At 43.9% G+C, this 20017-nt stretch overlaps 1 protein-coding gene across 3 annotated transcripts in view; it reads left to right on the forward strand.

Annotated features, from left to right (window-relative positions):
- The window catches only part of LOC106574041 (inaD-like protein), a 119509-nt gene extending 99779 nt beyond the window's left edge, over positions 1-19730 (forward strand). For all 3 annotated transcript variants that reach the window (XM_014149556.2, XM_014149560.2, XM_014149559.2), the window contains one exon: positions 19305-19730. In XM_014149556.2, coding sequence (XP_014005031.2) covers positions 19305-19321 — 17 coding nt within the window. In that variant the 3' untranslated portion in view covers positions 19322-19730. The remainder of the gene's footprint in view (positions 1-19304) is intronic.
- Positions 19731-20017: the final 287 nt, after the last annotated feature.

The following is a 20017-nucleotide window of genomic DNA, read 5'->3' on the forward strand; positions in this document are numbered from 1 at the left end:
GGAAGCTTATGTGAACCACCGTTTCCTCTCGTGTGTGTGTGTGTGGAAGCTTATGTGAACCACCGTTTCCTCTCATGTGTGTGTGTGGAAGCTTATGTGAACCACCGTTTCCTCTCGTGTGTGTGTGTGTGGAAGCTTATGTGAACCACCGTTTCCTCTCGTGTGTGTGGAAGCTTATGTGAACCACCGTTTCCTCTCGTGTGTGTGTGTGTGGAAGCTTATGTGAACCACCGTTTCCTCTCGTGTGTGTGTGTGTGTGGAAGCTTATGTGAACCACCGTTTCCTCTCGTGTGTGTGTGTGTGGAAGCTTATGTGAACCACCGTTTCCTCTCGTGTGTGTGTGTGTGTGTGTGTGTGTGTGTGTGTGGAAGCTTATGTAAACCACCGTTTCCTCTCGTGTGTGTGTGTGTGTGTGTGTGTGTGTGTGTGTGTGTGTGTGTGTGTGTGTGTGTGTGTGCAAGCTTATGTGAACCACCGTTTCCTCTCGTGTGTGTGTGCGTGCGCATGTGTTTGCAAGCTTGTGTGTGTGTGTGACTGGTCATTGGGGACTTTCTGGATACACGTGTGTGCTTGTTCGTGTACGTGCGTTACATGCCTAACCCGTGCGTGTTACATGTCTAACCCGTGCGTGTTACATGTCTAACCCGTGCGTGTTACATGTCTAACCCGTGCGTGTTACATGTCTAACCCGTGCGTGTTACATGTCTAACCCGTGCATGTTACATGCCTAACCCGTGCGTGTTACATGCCTAACCCGTGCGTGTTACATGCCTAACCCGTGCGTGTTACATGTCTAACCCGTGCGTGTTACATGCCTAACCCGTGCGTGTTACATGTCTAACCCGTGAGTGTTACATGTCTAACCCGTGCGTGTTACATGTCTAACCCGTGCGTGTTACATGCCTAACCCGTGAGTGTTACATGCCTAACCCGTGCGTGTTACATGTCTAACCCGTGAGTGTTACATGTTACATGTCTAACCCGTGCGTGTTACATGTCTAACCCGTGAGTGTTACATGTTACATGTCTAACCCGTGCGTGTTACATGCCTAACCCGTGCGTGTTACATGCCTAACCCGTGCGTGTTACATGTCTAACCCGTGCGTGTTACATGTCTAACCCGTGCGTGTTACATGTCTAACCCGTGCGTGTTACATGTCTAACCCGTGCGTGTTACATGCCTAACCCGTGAGTGTTACATGCCTAACCCGTGCGTGTTACATGTCTAACCCGTGAGTGTTACATGTTACATGTCTAACCCGTGCGTGTTACATGTCTAACCCGTGAGTGTTACATGTTACATGTCTAACCCGTGCGTGTTACATGTCTAACCCGTGCGTGTTACATGTCTAACCCGTGCGTGTTACATGTCTAACCCGTGCGTGTTACATGTCTAACACGTGCGTGTTACATGTCTAACCCGTGCGTGTTACATTCCTAACCCGTGAGTGTTACATGTCTAACCCGTGCGTGTTACATGTCTAACCCGTGAGTGTTACATGTCTAACCCGTGCGTGTTACATGTCTAACCCGTGAGTGTTACATGTCTAACCCGTGAGTGTTACATGTCTAACCCGTGCGTGTTACATGCCTAACCCGTGCGTGTTACATGTCTAACCCGTGAGTGTTACGTGTTACATGTCTAACCCGTGCGTGTTACATGCCTAACCCGTGCGTGTTACATGTCTAAGCCGTGAGTGTTACATGTCTAAGCCGTGAGTGTTACATGTCTAACCCGTGCGTGTTACATGCCTAACCCGTGCGTGTTACATGTCTAACCCGTGAGTGTTACATGTTACATGTCTAACCCATGCGTGTTACATGTCTAACCCGTGCGTGTTACATGCCTAACCCGTGCGTGTTACATGTCTAACCCGTGAGTGTTACATGCCTAACCCGTGCGTGTTACATGTCTAACCCGTGAGTGTTACATGCCTAACCCGTGCGTGTTACATATCTGGCCAGTCTGAATCAATCACTCCACTCTGACTGATAGGATCTCATGCATTAGCAGTGGCTGTCAGTGTCCCAAATGGTAGCCTATTCCCTACATAGTGCACTACTTTGGACCAGAGCCTGGTCAAAAGTAGTGCACTTTATAGGGAATAGAGTGCCCCTTTGGGAGGTAGACTTGTATTAGCAGTGGGTCTGACTAACTTAAGTCCCCCCTGCCTCCTTTCCTGCCCCAGTCATCCACTTCTTCTGTTCAATCAGATGGCTAAACACTGATCAGAGATCAGGACCACAGTGGAAAGGACTCGCTTGGGGGAACTGCCACAGCATACTGATTCCAGACCTGGGTTCAAATACTATTCGTAATCTTTCCAATACTTTGAGCGTTTGCTCTTGGCTGGGGTTTTCTGTTTTGTGACCATGCTATTGATCCGTTTAGACAGACTAGCTCAGTCGAGCACAGGTAAAGCCATTTGAAGTGATTTGTAATAGTATCTGAACCCTGGTGTGCCTGATGGGAAGTCATTGTGGAAAGGAAGACTCAGCTTAAATCGTGCAATAAGACAGGAGGCTGTTTGTCCATATTTAGGCTACTGTATGTGGAGGGTATGTGATCGAGGCCTGTGATGGGATGTAATCCCAAACTATACACAGAGACATGTCCCTATAGGCTACAAGGCAGCACTCTACAGCCAGTGTAGTCAAGTTTTGAAACTAAAATAGTGTTTCTGATTGGACAAGTCATGGTAGTCCCTCCATGTTTCACTCCCGTTTTCTTCCGTTTGGTGCGTAATGAATACACCCGTGGTCCCAGGCTCAGATCTGATTAACCCTCATATCCCTGATCTACCTTCATATTTATTTACTGCATATTGAGTACTGTGTTCTCCATGTCCACCTGGGGTTGTTGACATGTGTGAGTCCCAAATGGCACCCTATTGCCTATAGTGAACTACTTTTGCCCATGGCCCATAGGGCTTTGGTCTAAAGTAGTGCATTACATAGGGAATGGTAGTGCATTACATAGGGAATAGCAGTATATTATATAGGAAGTAGCAGTGCATTATATGGGCAATAGCAGTGCATTATATGGGCAATAGCAGTGGGCAATAGCAGTGCATTATATGGGCAATAGCAGTGCATTATATGGGCAATAGCAGTGCATCATATGGGCAATAGCAGTGCATTATATGGGCAATAGCAGTGCATTATATGGGCAATAGCAGTGCATTATATGGGCAATAGCAGTGCATTGTATGGGCAATAGCAGTTCATTGTATGGGCAATAGCAGTGCATCGTATGGGCAATAGCAGTGCATCGTATGGGCAATAGCAGTGCATCGTATGGGCATTAGCAGTGCATCGTATGGGCAATAGCAGTGCATCGTATGGGCAATAGCAGTGCATCGTATGGGCAATAGCAGTACATCATATGGGGAATAGCAGTACATCGTATGGGGAATAGCAGTACATCGTATGGGGAATAGCAGTACATTATATGGGGAACAGCAGTGCATTATATGGGGAACAGCAGTGCATTAAATGGGGAACAGCAGTGCATTAAATGGGGAACAGCAGTGCATTATATGGGGAATAGCAGTGCATTATATGGGCAATAGCAGTGCATTATATGGGGAATAGCAGTACATTATATGGGCAATAGCAGTGCATTATATGGGCAATAGCAGTGCATTATATGGGCAATAGCAGTGCATTGTATGGGCAATAGCAGTTCATTGTATGGGCAATAGCAGTGCATCGTATGGGCAATAGCAGTGCATCGTATGGGCAATAGCAGTGCATCGTATGGGCATTAGCAGTGCATCGTATGGGCAATAGCAGTGCATCGTATGGGCAATAGCAGTGCATCGTATGGGCAATAGCAGTACATCATATGGGGAATAGCAGTACATCGTATGGGGAATAGTAGTACATCGTATGGGGAATAGCAGTACATTATATGGGGAACAGCAGTGCATTATATGGGGAACAGCAGTGCATTATATGGGGAACAGCAGTGCATTAAATGGGGAACAGCAGTGCATTAAATGGGGAACAGCAGTGCATTATATGGGGAATAGCAGTGCATTATATGGGCAATAGCAGTGCATTATATGGGGAATAGCAGTGCATTATATGGGCAATAGCAGTGCATTATATGGGCAATAGCAGTGCATTAAATGGGGAACAGCAGTGTATTATATAGGGAATAGCAGTGCATAATATGGGCAATAGCAGTGCATTATATGGGCAATAGCAGTGCATTATATGGAGAATAGCAGTGCATTATATAGGGAATAGCAGTGCATTATATAGGGAATAGCAGTGCATTATATGGGGAATAGCAGTGCATTATATGGAGAATAGCAATGCATTATATGGGCAATAGCAGTACATTATATGGGGAATAGCAGTGCATTATATGGAGAATAGCAATGCATTATATGGGGAATAGCAGTGCATTATATGGAGAATAGCAGTGCATTATATAGGGAGTAGCAGTACATTATATAGGGAGTAGCAGTGCATTATATAGGGAGTAGCAGTACATTATATAGGGAGTAGCAGTGCATTATATGGAGAATAGCAGTGCATTAAATAGGGAGTAGCAGTGCATTATATAGGGAGTAGCAGTGCATTATATAGGGAGTAGCAGTACATTATATAGGGAGTAGCAGTACATTATATAGGGAGTAGCAGTGCATTATGTAGGGAGTAGCAGTACATTATATAGGGAATAGCAGTACATTATATAGGGAGTAGCAGTACGTTATATAGGGAGTAGCAGTACGTTATATAGGGAGTAGCAGTACATTATATAGGGAGTAGCAGTACATTATATAGGGAGTAGCAGTACATTATATAGGGAGTAGCAGTACATTATATAGGGAGTAGCAGTACATTATATAGGGAGTAGCAGTACATTATGTAGGGAGTAGCAGTGCATTATGTAGGGAGTAGCAGTGCATTATGTAGGGAGTAGCAGTACATTATATAGGGAGTAGCAGTACATTATGTAGGGAGTAGCAGTACATTATATAGGGAGTAGCAGTACATTATATAGGGAGTAGCAGTACATTATATAGGGAGTAGCAGTGCATTATGTAGGGAGGAGCAGAACATTATGTAGGGAGTAGCAGTGCATTATGTAGGGAGTAGCAGTACATTATATAGGGAGTAGCAGTACATTATGTAGGGAGTAACAGTGCATTATGTAGGGAGTAGCAGTACATTATGTAGGGAGTAGCAGTACATTATATAGGGAGTAGCAGTACATTATGTAGGGAGTAGCAGTGCATTATGTAGGGAGTAGCAGTACATTATGTAGGGAGTAGCAGTACATTATATAGGGAGTAGCAGTACATTATATAGGGAGTAGCAGTACATTATGTAGGGAGTAGCAGTGCATTATGTAGGGAGTAGCAGTACATTATGTAGGGAGTAGCAGTACATTATATAGGGAGTAACAGTACATTATGTAGGGAGTAGCAGTACATTATGTAGGGAGTAGCAGTGCATTATGTAGGGGGTAGCAGTACATTATGTAGGGAGTAGCAGTGCATTATGTAGGGAGTAGCAGTGCATTATGTAGGGAGTAGCAGTACATTATATAGGGAGTAGCAGTACATTATATAGGGAGTAGCAGTACATTATATAGGGAGTAGCAGTACATTATGTAGGGAGTAGCAGTACATTATGTAGGGAGTAGCAGTGCATTATGTAGGGGGTAGCAGTACATTATGTAGGGAGTAGCAGTGCATTATGTAGGGAGTAGCAGTGCATTATATAGGGAGTAGCAGTACATTATGTAGGGAGTAGCAGTGCATTATGTAGGGAGTAGCAGTACATTATGTAGGGAGTAGCAGTACATTATGTAGGGAGTAGCAGTACATTATGTAGGGAGTAGCAGTACATTATGTAGGGAGTAGCAGTGCATTATGTAGGGAGTAGCAGTACATTATGTAGGGAGTAGCAGTGCATTATGTAGGGAGTAGCAGTACATTATGTAGGGAGTAGCAGTACATTATGTAGGGAGTAGCAGTACATTATGTAGGGAGTAGCAGTGCATTATGTAGGGAGTAGCAGTGCATTATGTAGGGAGTAGCAGTGCATTATGTAGGGAGTAGCAGTGCATTATGTAGGGAGTAGCAGTACATTATGTAGGGAGTAGCAGTACATTATGTAGGGAGTAGCAGTGCATTATGTAGGGAGTAGCAGTACATTATGTAGGGAGTAGGTTGCCATTTGGGATTCATCCAGCAACTGGCAGCATTAAGTTTCTTTTTATTTCGATCTAATGAAGATTTTATGAATTTCTCATGAATGTGGTCGGCTGTAGTTTAGTAATACTAGACATTTTGAAATCACTTCTCAAACTACTATCAGATAATTGCTATCAGGCAGACACTTTGAATAGACCTCTTTTTAAAAGCCCTCCATTATAGCCCTAATATCGTTGTTAAATTGTCGTAAACATTGTTCTATCAAATGGACGAGGCCCAATAACCACACAAAACATCCTCAATCCATTCAACCTTGAGATGTACATCCCTGATTTATAGGCTCTGGGCTGGCAAGGGCTTTTGGCCTGAAGTCTGTGTGTGGTTGCTGTCGTGTGTGTCTGTGTCAATACACACACACACACACACACACACACACACACACACACACACACACACACACACACACACACACACACACACACACACACACACACACACTCACACACTCACACTCACACACACCTGCAAAGGCTTCTGGGCTGAACTGGTGTATGTGTGTGCTGAATCGATGTGTTAGCGTTGCAGTGAATGAATGCCACCATCCAGGCTGTATCACATCCGGCCGTGATTGGGAGTCCCATAGGGCGGCGCACAATTGGCCCAGCATCGTCCGGGTTTGGCCGGGGTAGGCCATCATTGTAAATAAGAATTTGTTCTTATTTGTTCAACAATACTGGATCTGAGTACAAATAGGGGCTAGGGGACTAGGATTAGGGCCCTGGGTTAAGGGTATTGGGCTAGGATTAGGGGCCTGGGTTAAGGGTAGGGTGCTAGGATTAGGGGCCTGGGTTAAGGGTAGGGGGTAGGATTAGGGGCCTGGGTTAAGGGTAGGGGGCTAGGATTAGGGCCCTGGGTTAAGGGTAGGGGGCTAGGATTAGGGGCCTGGGTTAAGGGTAGAGGGCTAGGATTAGGGGACTAGGAGCTAGGATTAGGGGCTAGGGGGCTAGGATTAGGGGCCTGGGTTAAGGGTAGGGGGCTAGGATTAGGGGCCTGGGTTAAGGGTAGGGGGCTAGGATTAGGGCCCTGGGTTAAGGGTATTGGGCTAGGATTAGGGGCCTGGGTTAAGGGTAGAGGGCTAGGATTAGGGACTAGGGGGCTGGGATTAAGGGGCTAAGGGTTAGTGGCTAGAGAGAGAGAGAGACAGTTGAGCAGGTATTTATCCCAGTCAGTCAGAACCTGGCACCATGTCTGCTAGCTGGCTGAGTAATGGAAGAGCCAGCGTAGTACAGTGTGTATGCTATGCTACAGTGCCAAGGGGCTAGACCTTGACCACCCCTACTCAGTCTGGTTCAGCCCATCACTTACTTGCATCAACACAAATTATACAGATCCGTAAGTGGGCAATGTACGTAGACTCTTGTCACGCAAACTGTGACTCATACTTGTGTTTACCAACTCAAACATAGGGACATTTCAGTTATTTAACAGACGCATATCCAGAGTGACTTAGTCAGTGAGAAATAACAACATTACTTTACATTCTATATGGAGTTAAGGCAGTTTAGCTCTGTAAGGCTTTACTCAGACATTGGAGAACTCAGAAGTGAGAACTTAGACATATAGCTCACCTACCTATACTGTAATAAATAACATATTTTAATAGTTTCTTTACCGTTTGTTTTGATAAATGACCTTGCCCCAGTGGCTCCCCTGTACTTACAAAAAAAAGAGATGGTATGTCATTATAGTATGAAGCTATCTGTGTTCTTACAAAGCCAGAAAGCATGTTTTGAGTTAGTAAGCAATTGAGTTTTGTTTTGTTTCATACTATGAAATTGGTTTCCAATTGATTCTTGTGCAGAGCAATTCCAAGGTGTGTGTGTGTGTGTGTGTGTGTGTGTGTGTGTGTGTGTGTGTGTGTGTGTGTGTGTGTGTGTGTGTGTGTGTGTGTGTGTGTGTGTGTGTGGCACTTGTAACTGGTCATGTTTGCAGTGACTCATTGTAAACCAGTGAGACTAAAGGGCAGTATCATTGTGTCCCCAGTGTGCAGGAGAATTTGTATTACTGTAGTATAGCCTCTTTGTTTTCTTGATTGATTCTACCTTCTTTGCTCAAGAAAATCTATAAAATAGATTTTCCTGGCGTATAGAGGCGTATAGAAGTCGGTGCAAGCACACACGCACCAGGGCTCAGAACTGCGACCAAAACACCCGCATTTGTGACCCTTTGACTTGGCAGTTCATTCTAATAAACACAACCATATGACCGTTGCCCAAAATGCAATTGTGTGAAAAAGACAGTTTTCAAAGCAACTATTTTTGTTCTAGTTACAGAGAGGATAGTCACAACTTTCTGTGAGTATATCGTTTATTTCTCACCTCTCAATATTAAGTTCATAGCACCACTTTACAACTGGAGTATGCTATATACAGTATTAGGCCTATATGGTTTTGATGCAGCCATGAAGCCAAGTCGAGTGCTCCATTTGTGGTGAATAGGCCTACATTAGTAGCCTGTTATAGGCCTAGCGCTGGAGAGTTTTTCTGGGACATTACATTTACTGATAGCCATTTAGGCTAATTAACTAATCTATCTAGCAACATCATCATTATTAATTAGCAATCTGGTGAATAATAATATAGCCTTGGCTAATATGCACAAAAAATAAATTGGATAACCCTGGATTCCTATTTCAACAGGTTGCACATCAATATATCAATCATGTGTTCCCTGGATTTGTTAGATGAAATAGATTACTTTTTAAATCATAGGCTACCATCTCAGTTGTCTTACTTGTCACTGGGAAAACAATTGTCTACTGTCTACTGTACAAAAAGAAAGCTACAAAAGGACACCTAGCATGGTTCTAGCTAGACTACTGTAGGTTTTGACTAGACTACTGTAGGTTTTGACTAGACTACTGTAGGTTTTGGCTAGACTACTGTAGGTTTTGGCTAGACTACTGTAGGTTTTGACTAGACTACTGTAGGTTTTGACTAGACTACTGTAGGTTTTGACTAGAATACTGTAGGTTTTGGCTAGACTACTGTAGGTCTTGGCTAGACTACTGTAGGTTTTGACTAGACTACTGTAGGTTTTGACTAGACTACTGTAGGTCTTGGCTAGACTACTGTAGGTTTTGGCTAGACTACTGTAGGTTTTGGCTAGACTACTGTAGGTTTTGACTAGACTACTGTAGGTTTTGACTAGACTACTGTAGGTCTTGGCTAGACTACTGTAGGTTTTGACTAGACTACTGTAGGTTTTGACTAGACTACTGTAGGTTTTGACTAGACTACTGTAGGTCTTGGCTAGACTACTGTAGGTTTTGACTAGACTACTGTAGGTCTTGGCTAGACTACTGTAGGTCTTGGCTAGACTACTGTAGGTCTTGGCTAGACTACTGTAGGTCTTGGCTAGACTAATGAAGGTTTTGGCTAGACTAATGAAGGTTTTGGCTAGACTAATGAAGGTTTTGGCTAGACTACTGTAGGTCTTGGCTAGACTACTGTAGGTTTTGGCTAGACTACTGTAGGTCTTGGCTAGACTACTGTAGGTTTTGACTAGACTACTGTAGGTTTTGACTAGACTACTGTAGGTCTTGGCTAGACTACTGTAGGTTTTGACTAGACTACTGTAGGTCTTGGCTAGACTACTGTAGGTCTTGGCTAGACTACTGTAGGTCTTGGCTAGACTAATGTAGGTCTTGGCTATACTAATGTAGGTCTTGGCTAGACTACTGTAGGTCTTGGCTAGACTACTGTAGGTCTTGACTAGACTACTGTAGGTTTTGGCTAGACTACTGTAGGTTTTGACTAGACTACTGAAGGTTTTGACTAGACTACTGAAGGTCTTGACTAGACTACTGAAGGTCTTGACTAGACTACTGAAGGTCTTGACTAGACTACTGTAGGTTTTGGCTAGACTACTGTAGGTTTTGGCTAGACTACTGTAGGTTTTGGCTAGACTACTGTAGGTTTTGGCTAGACTACTGAAGGTCTTGGCTAGACTACTGAAGGTCTTGGCTAGACTACTGAAGGTCTTGGCTAGACTACTGAAGGTCTTGACTAGACTACTGTAGGTCTTGGCTAGACTACTGTAGGTTTTGGCTAGACTACTGTAGGTTTTGGCTAGACTACTGTAGGTTTTGGCTAGACTACTGTAGGTTTTGACTAGCCTACTGTAGGTTTTGGCTAGCCTACTGTAGGTTTTGGCTAGACTACTGTAGATCTTGGCTAGACTACTGTAGGTTTTGACTAGCCTACTGTAGGTTTTGGCTAGCCTACTGTAGGTTTTGGCTAGACTACTGTAGGTCTTGGCTAGACTACTGTAGGTTTTGACTAGCCTACTGTAGGTTTTGGCTAGCCTACTGTAGGTTTTGGCTAGACTACTGTAGGTCTTGGCTAGACTACTGTAGGTCTTGGCTAGACTAATGTAGGTTTTGACTAGACTACTGTAGGTCTTGGCTAGACTACTGTAGGTCTTGGCTAGACTACTGTAGGTCTTGGCTAGACTAATGTAGGTCTTGGCTAGACTAATGTAGGTCTTGGCTAGACTAATGTAGGTTTTGACTAGACTACTGTAGGTCTTGGCTAGACTAATGTAGGTTTTGACTAGACTACTGTAGGTCTTGGCTAGACTAATGTAGGTCTTGACTAGACTACTGTAGGTCTTGGCTAGACTAATGTAGGTTTTGACTAGACTACTGTAGGTCTTGGCTAGACTAATGTAGGTTTTGACTAGACTACTGTAGGTTTTGACTAGACTACTGTAGGTTTTGGCTAGACTACTGTAGGTTTTGGCTAGACTACTGTAGGTCTTGGCTAGACTACTGTAGGTTTTGGCTAGACTACTGTAGGTCTTGGCTAGACTACTAAAGACAGTATCAATCTCTTGAAAAGCAGTATTAAAGGGGCAACGTCCTATTTCTTCAAATTACAGGCCTACTTTAGAAACAAAAATGTATGCTATGAATGCAATGCAATTCTAACATAGAGTAATGTCTTGCATTGCTTAATTACATCATACAGCTGTTTTAATTAAATAATAACCAAATGTAGCTTATTACTAGCTGGATATAGAGAGAAAGCATACACCCCAATACATTAACTGCCAGTGAGGAAAAAAAGTTAACATTGAACCCTGAGTAAATCTATCCAAATCAATGCAAGAACAGAAGGGCATGCTAAGATGGCTAGTCATTATTAGCCTGTTTCCGTATGAACACAGGAACATTACAGGATATAGTTCAGGTCAGTGGTGGGACCAAATCATATGCTGGTGCCATCAACTGAAAGAGTTGGAATCACCAGCATCACTAGTGGATAAAGGACGTCTAGAGCCCCCCCTCCCCAGAAATAGGATGTTTTGATCGAGGTGAATGTGAAGATAGAATGTGCAGCTCGCACCAGTGCGACCAATTACATTTTTCACTTGTTTAATAGCCAAGTTAAAGGGTCGCAAAATGAGACCAAATAGTTGCAGTATGGAGCCCTGTGATGACTAGAATGTTTTATAAGATTGATATGTGATTTAATAGTGGTATTAACTCCCGGTCCATATTTAATGTGAGCTGTGTGATTTAATAGTGGTATTAACTCCCGGTCCATATTTAATGTGAGCTGTGTGATTTAATAGTGGTATTAACTCCCGGTCCATATTTAATGTGAGCTGTGTGATTTAATAGTGGTATTAACTCCCGGTCCATATTTAATGTGAGCTGTGTGATTTAATAGTGGTATTAACTCCCGGTCCATATTTAATGTGAGCTGTGTGATTTAATAGTGGTATTAACTCCCGGTCCATATTTAATGTGAGCTGTGTGATTTAATAGTGGTATTAACTCCCGGTCCATATTTAATGTGAGCTGTGTGATTTAATAGTGGTATTAACTCCCGGTCCATATTTAATGTGAGCTGTGTGATTTAATAGTGGTATTAACTCCCGGTCCATATTTAATGTGAGCTGTGTGATTTAATAGTGGTATTAACTCCCGGTCCATATTTAATGTGAGCTGTGTGATTTAATAGTGGTATTAACTCCCGGTCCATATTTAATGTGAGCTGTGTGATTTAATAGTGGTATTAACTCCCGGTCCATATTTAATGTGAGCTGTGTGATTTAATAGTGGTATTAACTCCCGGTCCATATTTAATGTGAGCTGTGTGATTTAATAGTGGTATTAACTCCCGGTCCATATTTAATGTGAGCTGTGTGATTTAATAGTGGTATTAACTCCCGGTCCATATTTAATGTGAGCTGTGTGATTGATAGTTGTGGTGGAGAGACCGGTGGCAGAAGGAGACGTATATAGATTTCTCTAATTACACTGTCCACACTGTGTGTGCTTGTGTGCACGTGTGTGTGTGCATACGTGCGTGCATTTGTATGCCTTTGTGTGTGTCTCTGCTTGTGCATGTACACCACTCAGAGACTAAGTGTGTGTGTAAAGTCTCCAGTGTGTTGTGTTCCTGGACAGCTTGTTATTGACTGTGTGTGTGTGTGTGTGTGTGTGTGTGTGTGTGTGTGTGTGTGTGTGTGTGTGAGAGAGTTGAGGACTACACCACAGTGACTGGCACTCAGTCCCATCCCAGCCTCTAGTTGTGTCTAAGAGTCTGGCTGGCTGCCTAAGATTCTGGCGGCCCGTGAGTTTCAAGTTTGGGAAAGCATACAATTTATCTGAGTGTGTCTGTCTTAAAAGGCTGTCTGAGAGTCTGTCTGTATGGTCTGAGAGTCTGTCTGAGAGTCTATCTGTCTACATCTCTCTCACTGCAGAGGAGGAGTGCCTTAAATGACCATTTGTTGCAGTCACAGCCCGCTCACACTTTATTTGGATAGTACATCTGTAGATGCTCTGCTTGCTAAGGTTACGGTTAAGGTTAGGTTCAGAATAAGGGTTAGGGTTAGGGTTAGGATAAGGGTTAAGGTTATCGTAAGGTTTAGGTTAGGATAAGGGGTAAGGTTAGGGTTAGGATAAGGTTTGGGTTTGGATAAGGGTTAGCGTAAGGTTTGAGTTAGGGTTAAGGTTAGGATTAGGGTTAAGGTTATCGTAAGGTTTAGGTTAGGATAAGGGGTAAGGTTAGGGTTAGGATAAGGTTTGGGTTTGGATAAGGGTTAGGGTAAGGGTAAGGTTTGAGTTAGGGTTAAGGTTAGGATAAGGGTTAAGGTTAGGGTAAGGGTTAGTAGATGGTTGATATTATAGTGATAGTCTATAGAGCATCTACAGATGGACTATCCAGATAAAGTGTTATTCTCAGTCTCTCCACTGCTGCAGTCCAGCTCTCACATAGTCCTTATGAACATGGTCTCTGGAGTGGGAAGAATGCTGGAGTTTTCTGGACTATTGCATTTCACTCTGAGAGCCTTTGCTAAGGACTACACGACAGAGAAGGAAACAGTATTGGCATGAACATGATAACACATTATCTGTGTCGCAAATGGCACCCTATTCCCTTCATAGTGTGCACTACTTTTACAGTTGAAGTCGGAAGTTTACATACACCTTAGCCAAATACATTTAAACTCAGTTTTTCACATTTCCTGACATTTAATCCTAGTAAAAATTACCTATCTTAGGTCAGTTAAGATCACCACTTTATTTTAAGAATGTGAAATGTCAGAATTATAGTAGAGAGAAGGATTTATTTCAGCTTTTATTTCTTTCATCACATTCCAAGTGGGTCAAAAGTATACATACAGAAGTTACAGAAGTTTACATACACTCAATTAGTATTTGGTAGCACTGCCTTTAAATTGTTTAACTTGGGTCAAAGTTTCAGGTAGCCTTCCACAAGCTTCCCACAATAAGTTGGGTTAATTTTGGCCCATTCCTCCTGACAGAGCTGGTGTAACTGAGTCCGGTTTGTAGGCCTCCTTGCTCGTACACACGCTTTTTCAGTTCTTCCGACAAATTTTCAGGGCTTTGTGATGGCCATCCAATACCTTGACTTTTGTCCTTAAGCCATTTTGCCACAACTTTGGAAGTATGCTTGAGGTCATTGTCCACTTGGAAGACCCATTTGCGACCAAGCTTTAACTTCCTGACTGATGTCTTGAGATGTTGCTTCAATATATCCACATAATTTTCCTCCCTCATGATGCCATCTATTTTTTGAAGTGCACCAGTCCCTCCTGCAGCAAAGCGCCCCCACCACATGATGCTGCCACACCCTGTACTTCACGGTTGGGATGGTATTCTTCGGCTTGCAAGCCTCCCCCTTTTTCCTCCAAACATAACGATGGTCATTATGGCCAAACAGTTATATTTTTGTTTCATCAGACCAGAGGACATTTCTCGAAAAAGTACAATCTTTGTACGATTTGCAACAATCCCCAGTTGCAAACTGTAGTCTGGCTTTTTTATGGCAGTTTTGGAGCAGTGGCTTCTTCCTTGCTGAGTGGTCTTTCAGGTTATGTTGCTATAGGACTTGTTTTACTGTGGATATAGACACTTTTGTACCGGTTTCCTCCAGCATCTTCACAAGGTCCTTTGCTGTTGTTCTGGGATTGATTTGCACTTTTCGCACCAAAGTACGTTCATCTCTAGGAGACAGAATGCGTCTCCTTCCTGAGCGGTATGGCGGCTGCGTGGTCCCATGGTGTTTATACTTGCGTACTATTGTTTGTACAGATGAACGTGGTACCTTCAGGCGTTTGGAAATTGCTCCCAAGGATGAACCAGACTTGTGGAGGTCTACCATTTTTTTTCTGAGGTCTTGGCTGATTTCTGTTGATTTTCCCATCATGTCAAGCAAAGAGGCACTGAGTTTGAAGGTAGGCCTTGAAATACATCCACAGGTACACCTCCAATTGACTCAAATGATGTAAATTAGCCTATCAGAAGCTTCTAAAGCCATGACATAATTTTCTGGAATTTTCCAAGCTGTTTCAAGGTGCAGTCAACATAGTGTATGTACACTTCTGACCCACTGGAATTGTGATACAGTGAATTATAACTGAAATAATAGTCTGTAAACAATTGTTGGAAAAATTACTTATGTCATGCAGAAAGTAGATGTCCTAACCGACTTGCAAAAACTAGTTTGTTATCAAGAAATTTGTGGAGTGGTTGAAAAACGAGTTTAATGACTCCAACATAAGTGTATGTAAACTTCTGACTTCAACTGTATATAGGGCTGTGGTCAAAAGTAATGCACTATATAGGGAACAGGGTGTCATTTTGGGACGAGCCAACTGGTTGTCAATCCTGATACCCTACAATATCTATGAGGTGTCCTCTGGGGTCTGGTGTAATGGTTGACTGTGGGGTAAACTGTCCCTTTGTGGTCTGGGTATCCAGGGTGACCGGAGCTCAACTTTGTCTTGGTGTGTGTGTGTGTGTGTGTGTGTGTGTGTGTGTGTGTGTGTGTGTGTGTGTGTGTGTGTGTGTGTGTGTGTGTGTGTGTGTGTGTGTGTGTGTGTGTGTGGGCGCAGTGTTGAATATGTGTGTGGAGGTGAATGGTCAGTCAGTGTTGATGAGTGTGTGGTGGTGGTGGGGTGAAGGGTCAGTCAGTGTTGATAAGTGTGGGGTGAAGGGTCAGTCAGTCAGTGTTGATAAGTGTGGGGTGAAGGGTCAGTCAGTCAGTGTTGATAAGTGTGGGGTGAAGGGTCAGTCAGTCAGTGTTGATAAGTGTGGGGTGAAGGGTCAGTCAGTCAGTGTTGATAAGTGTGGGGTGAAGGGTCAGTCAGTGTTGATAAGTGTGGGGTGAAGGGTCAGTCAGTGTTGATAAGTGTGGGGTGAAGGGTCAGTCAGTCAGTGTTGATAAGTGTGGGGTGAAGGGTCAGTCAGTCAGTGTTGATAAGTGTGGGGTGAAGGGTCAATCAGTCAGTGTTGATAAGTGTGGGGTGAAGGGTCAGTCAGTCAGTGTTGATAAGTGTGGGGTGAAGGGTCAGTCAGTCAGTGTTGATAAGTGTGGGGTGAAGGGTCAGTCAGTCAGTGTTGATAAGTGTGAGGTGAAGGGTCAGTCAGTCAGTGTTGATAAGTGTGAGGTGAAGGGTCAGTCAGTCAGTGTTGATAAGTGTGGGGTGAAGGGTCAGTCAGTGTTGATAAGTGTGGTGTGAAGGGTCAGTCAGTGTTGATAAGTGTGGGGTGAAGGGTCAGTCAGTCAGTGTTGATAAGTGTGGGGTGAAGGGTCAGTCAGTCAGTGTTGATAAGTGTGGGGTGAAGGGTCAGTCAGTCAGTGTTGATAAGTGTGGGGTGAAGGGTCAGTCAGTCAGTGTTGATAAGTGTGGGGTGAAGGGTCAGTCAGTCAGTGTTGATAAGTGTGGGGTGAAGGGTCAGTCAGTCAGTGTTGATAAGTGTGGGGTGAAGGGTCAGTCAGTCAGTGTTGATAAGTGTGGGGTGAAGGGTCAGTCAGTCAGTGTTGATAAGTGTGGGGTCAAGGGTCAGTCAGTGTTGATAAGTGTGCGGTGAAGGGTCAGTCAGTGTTTGCCAAGCTCTGGGTAGGACTGATGATGTCTTAGAAGTAGCTTGCAGGACTATCTTTTCAAAGAAAAGATGTGAGTGCTCTTTTGCTGTTTTCAAAGTTGCTTATGATCAAAATGTAACAGAAACTAAATGTACTCATACTCTTTGTTGTTTTAACCAATACAAAATGTGCCTAAATCACTTTAATAGCCTTCCGGCCTTGACCAGTCATCACTACCGGCCTTGACCATTAAATAACCCAGCAGAATACATTTACATTTGAGTCATTTAGCAGACTCTCTTATGCAGACCGACGTATAGTAGTGAGTGCATACATTTTCATACTGGTTCCCCTTTGGAATCTATCCCACAACCCTGGCGTGCTCCATGCTCTATCAGGTGAGCTACACAGGACAGCTACCACTACCTCACAGTTCCACTAAGTCCATGATTTAAAGAACAAAGGGAATGCAAGACATCCCACTTCAAAAGTGCTCCTTTGACTACTAAGGTGTTTTGGCGTAAAGCCTTCGTCAGTGTGCTGGCCCTGCCTTGACAGACCAGACTAGAGCTTCAAGGCTATTTTCTCTGGCTGCATGTGTACATGTCTTGTTCCGTGTCCTGAGCTGTGATGCTCTGTTCCTCAGTCTTATTTAGGTCAGCCTTAATTAACAGCAAGTAGGCCTAGTGAGCAAGCAGTCAGTGGAGCGAGAGTGTTTTCTCTCTCTCTCTCTCTCTCTCTCTCTCTCTCTCTCTCTCTCTCTCTCTCTCTCTCTCTCTCTCTCTCTCTCTCTCTCTCTCTCTCTCTTCCTTGTTTTTTTCTAAAACCCCCACTCCTTCTTCCCCCCTTCCCTTACTCGTCCTACCTCTCCTCGGATTTCTGTGGAGTCCCTTGAGTTCCCCCCTCTCTCTCTCCCTTCCCCCTCTGTTCCTCGCTCCTTCCTCTGGGTGTTGATTTGTGGTTAGAGTGCTGTGTAATGGATCGTTCTGTAGCAGATAGCTGAATATCAGCATCTATCTGGCTGGGGCCGATAGCCTGACAGCCCAGCACCTCCCCTGTATACACTATATATATGGACACCCCTTCAAACTAGTGGATTCGGCTATTTCAGCCACACCCATTGCTGACAGGTTTATACAATTTGGGCATACAGCCATGCAATCTCCATAGACAAACATTGGCAGTAGAATGGCCTTACTGAAGAGCTCAGTGACTCTCAACATGGCACCGTTATAGGATGCCACCTTTCCAACAAGTCAGTTCGTAAAATTTCTGCCCTGCTAGACCTGCACCAGTCAACTGTAAGTGCGGTTCAGCCACGAAGTGGTAGGCAACACAAACTCACAGAACAGGACACTGAAGCGCGTAGCGCCTAAAAATCATCTGTTCTCGGTTGCAGCACTCAGTACTGGCACAAGAACTGTTCGTCGGGAGCTTCATGAAATGGGCTTCCATGACCGAGCAGCCGCACACAAGCCTAAGATCACCATGCGCAAAGCCAAGAGTCAGCTGGAGTGGTGTAAAGCTCACCGCCATGGGACTCTGGAGCAGTGGAAACGCGTTCTCTGGAATGATGAATCACGCTTCACCATCTGGCAGTCCGACGGATGAATCTGGGTTTAGCGTTCTCCTGGCATCCGCCAAACCCAGATTCGTCCTATGCATTGGGGCTACCTGCCCCAATGCATAGTGCCAACTGTAAAGTTTGGTGGAGGAGGAATAATGGTCTGGGGCTGTTTTTCATGGTTTGGGCTAGGCCCCTTAGTTCCAGTAAAGGGAAAGCTTAACGCTACAGCATACAATGACATTCTAGATGATTCTGTGCTTCCAACTTTATGGCAACAGTTTGGGAAGGCCCTTTCCTGTTTCAGTATGACAATGCCCCCGTGCACAAAGCAAGGTCCATACAGAAATAGTTTGTCGAGATCGGTGTGGAAGAACTTGACTGGCCTGCACAGAGCCCTGACCTCAACCCTATCGAACACCTTTAGAATGAATTGGAACGCCGACTGCGAGCCAGGCCTAATCGCCCAACTTCAGTGCCCAACCTCACTCATTTTCTTGTGGCTAAATGGAAGCAAGTCCCTGCAGTAATGTTCCAACATCTAGTGGAAAACCTTCCCAGAAGAGTGGAGGCTGTTTTAGAGGCAATGGGGGGACCAAATCCATATTAATGCCCATGATTGTGGAATGAGATGTTCGACGAGCAGGTGTCCACATACGTTTGGTCATGTAGTTTATTTAAGACATAAGACAGACAATGTCAGGAGGTAGAGGTTAGGGCCCTGTTTTCAGTTCTCCATTGTAACATTCAGCTTGAGGGTATTCGTTTTCTCTCGTATTCTGTAGGGCTTAAAATAGGCTTAGCCCATAGTGGACATAGCAATTTTGAAAACGGTAACAAGCACTATTAACATGAAGTGAAAAAACGAGTGATCTTTTAGCTTAAATGTAAGAGGTGGATAATAAATGTACTATGATGGCTGGTGGTAATTGTCTCTAATTCAGGCTAATGCTAATATTTAGCCCCATTTATCATTAGCCTTGCTAAAGAAGTTAGCACTTTTTGTAATGCCTGCTTATTATCAAACCTGTTATTTATTAGTAGGATTGCTAAGAAAGTTAGCGCTGTTAGCCCTGTTATCATTACCTTGCTAAGGAAGTTAGTGAGCAGCAGCAAAGGAAAATGCTTTAATCTGTGTTTCTCTCTTTGTCTTTGCAGGGGGGCGTATTGGCTGACCGTTGTATCAGTTGCCTGGCGACTGAGGGTGGGCCAGGGATGCAACCTAACCAATAGAACTACTGTACTAACATGAGAGAGTGGGGAAGGTGGCCATCTTGTCTTCTCACTGCACTGTGTGTTGTTCCCCCTCTTTTACAGCTTTTTACTCTAATGCAGTGCATTCAGAAAGTATTCAGACCCCTTGACTTTTTCCACATTTTGTTACATTACATCGTTATTCTAAAATTGTTTCAATTGTTTTTTTCCCTCATCAATCTACACACAATACCGCATAATGACAAAGCAAAAACATTTTTGCAAATGTATAAAACATCAAATTTACATAAGTATTCAGACCCTTTACTCAGTACTTTGTTGAAGCACCTTTGGCAGCCAGATCCTCTCAAGCTCTGTCAGGTTGGGAAAGGGAAAAGAGGATACCTAGTCAGTTGTCCAACTAAATGTATTCAACTGAAATGTGTCTTGGGGAGCACTGCTGCACAGCTATTTTCAGGTCTCTCCAGAGATGTTTGATCGGGTTCAAGTCCGGGCTCTAGCTGGGCCACTCAAGGACATTCAGAGACTTGGCCCGAAGCCACTCCTGCCTTGTCTTGGTTGTGTGCTTAGGGTCCTGAGTGAGTGCTGAGTGCTCTGGAGCAGGTTTTCATCAAGGATCTCTCTGTACTTTGCTCCGTTCATCTTTGCCTTCGCAT

This window comes from Salmo salar, chromosome ssa16, assembly GCF_905237065.1.
Source record: "Salmo salar chromosome ssa16, Ssal_v3.1, whole genome shotgun sequence".
In the NCBI taxonomy this organism is placed as follows: Eukaryota; Metazoa; Chordata; class Actinopteri; order Salmoniformes; family Salmonidae; genus Salmo; species Salmo salar.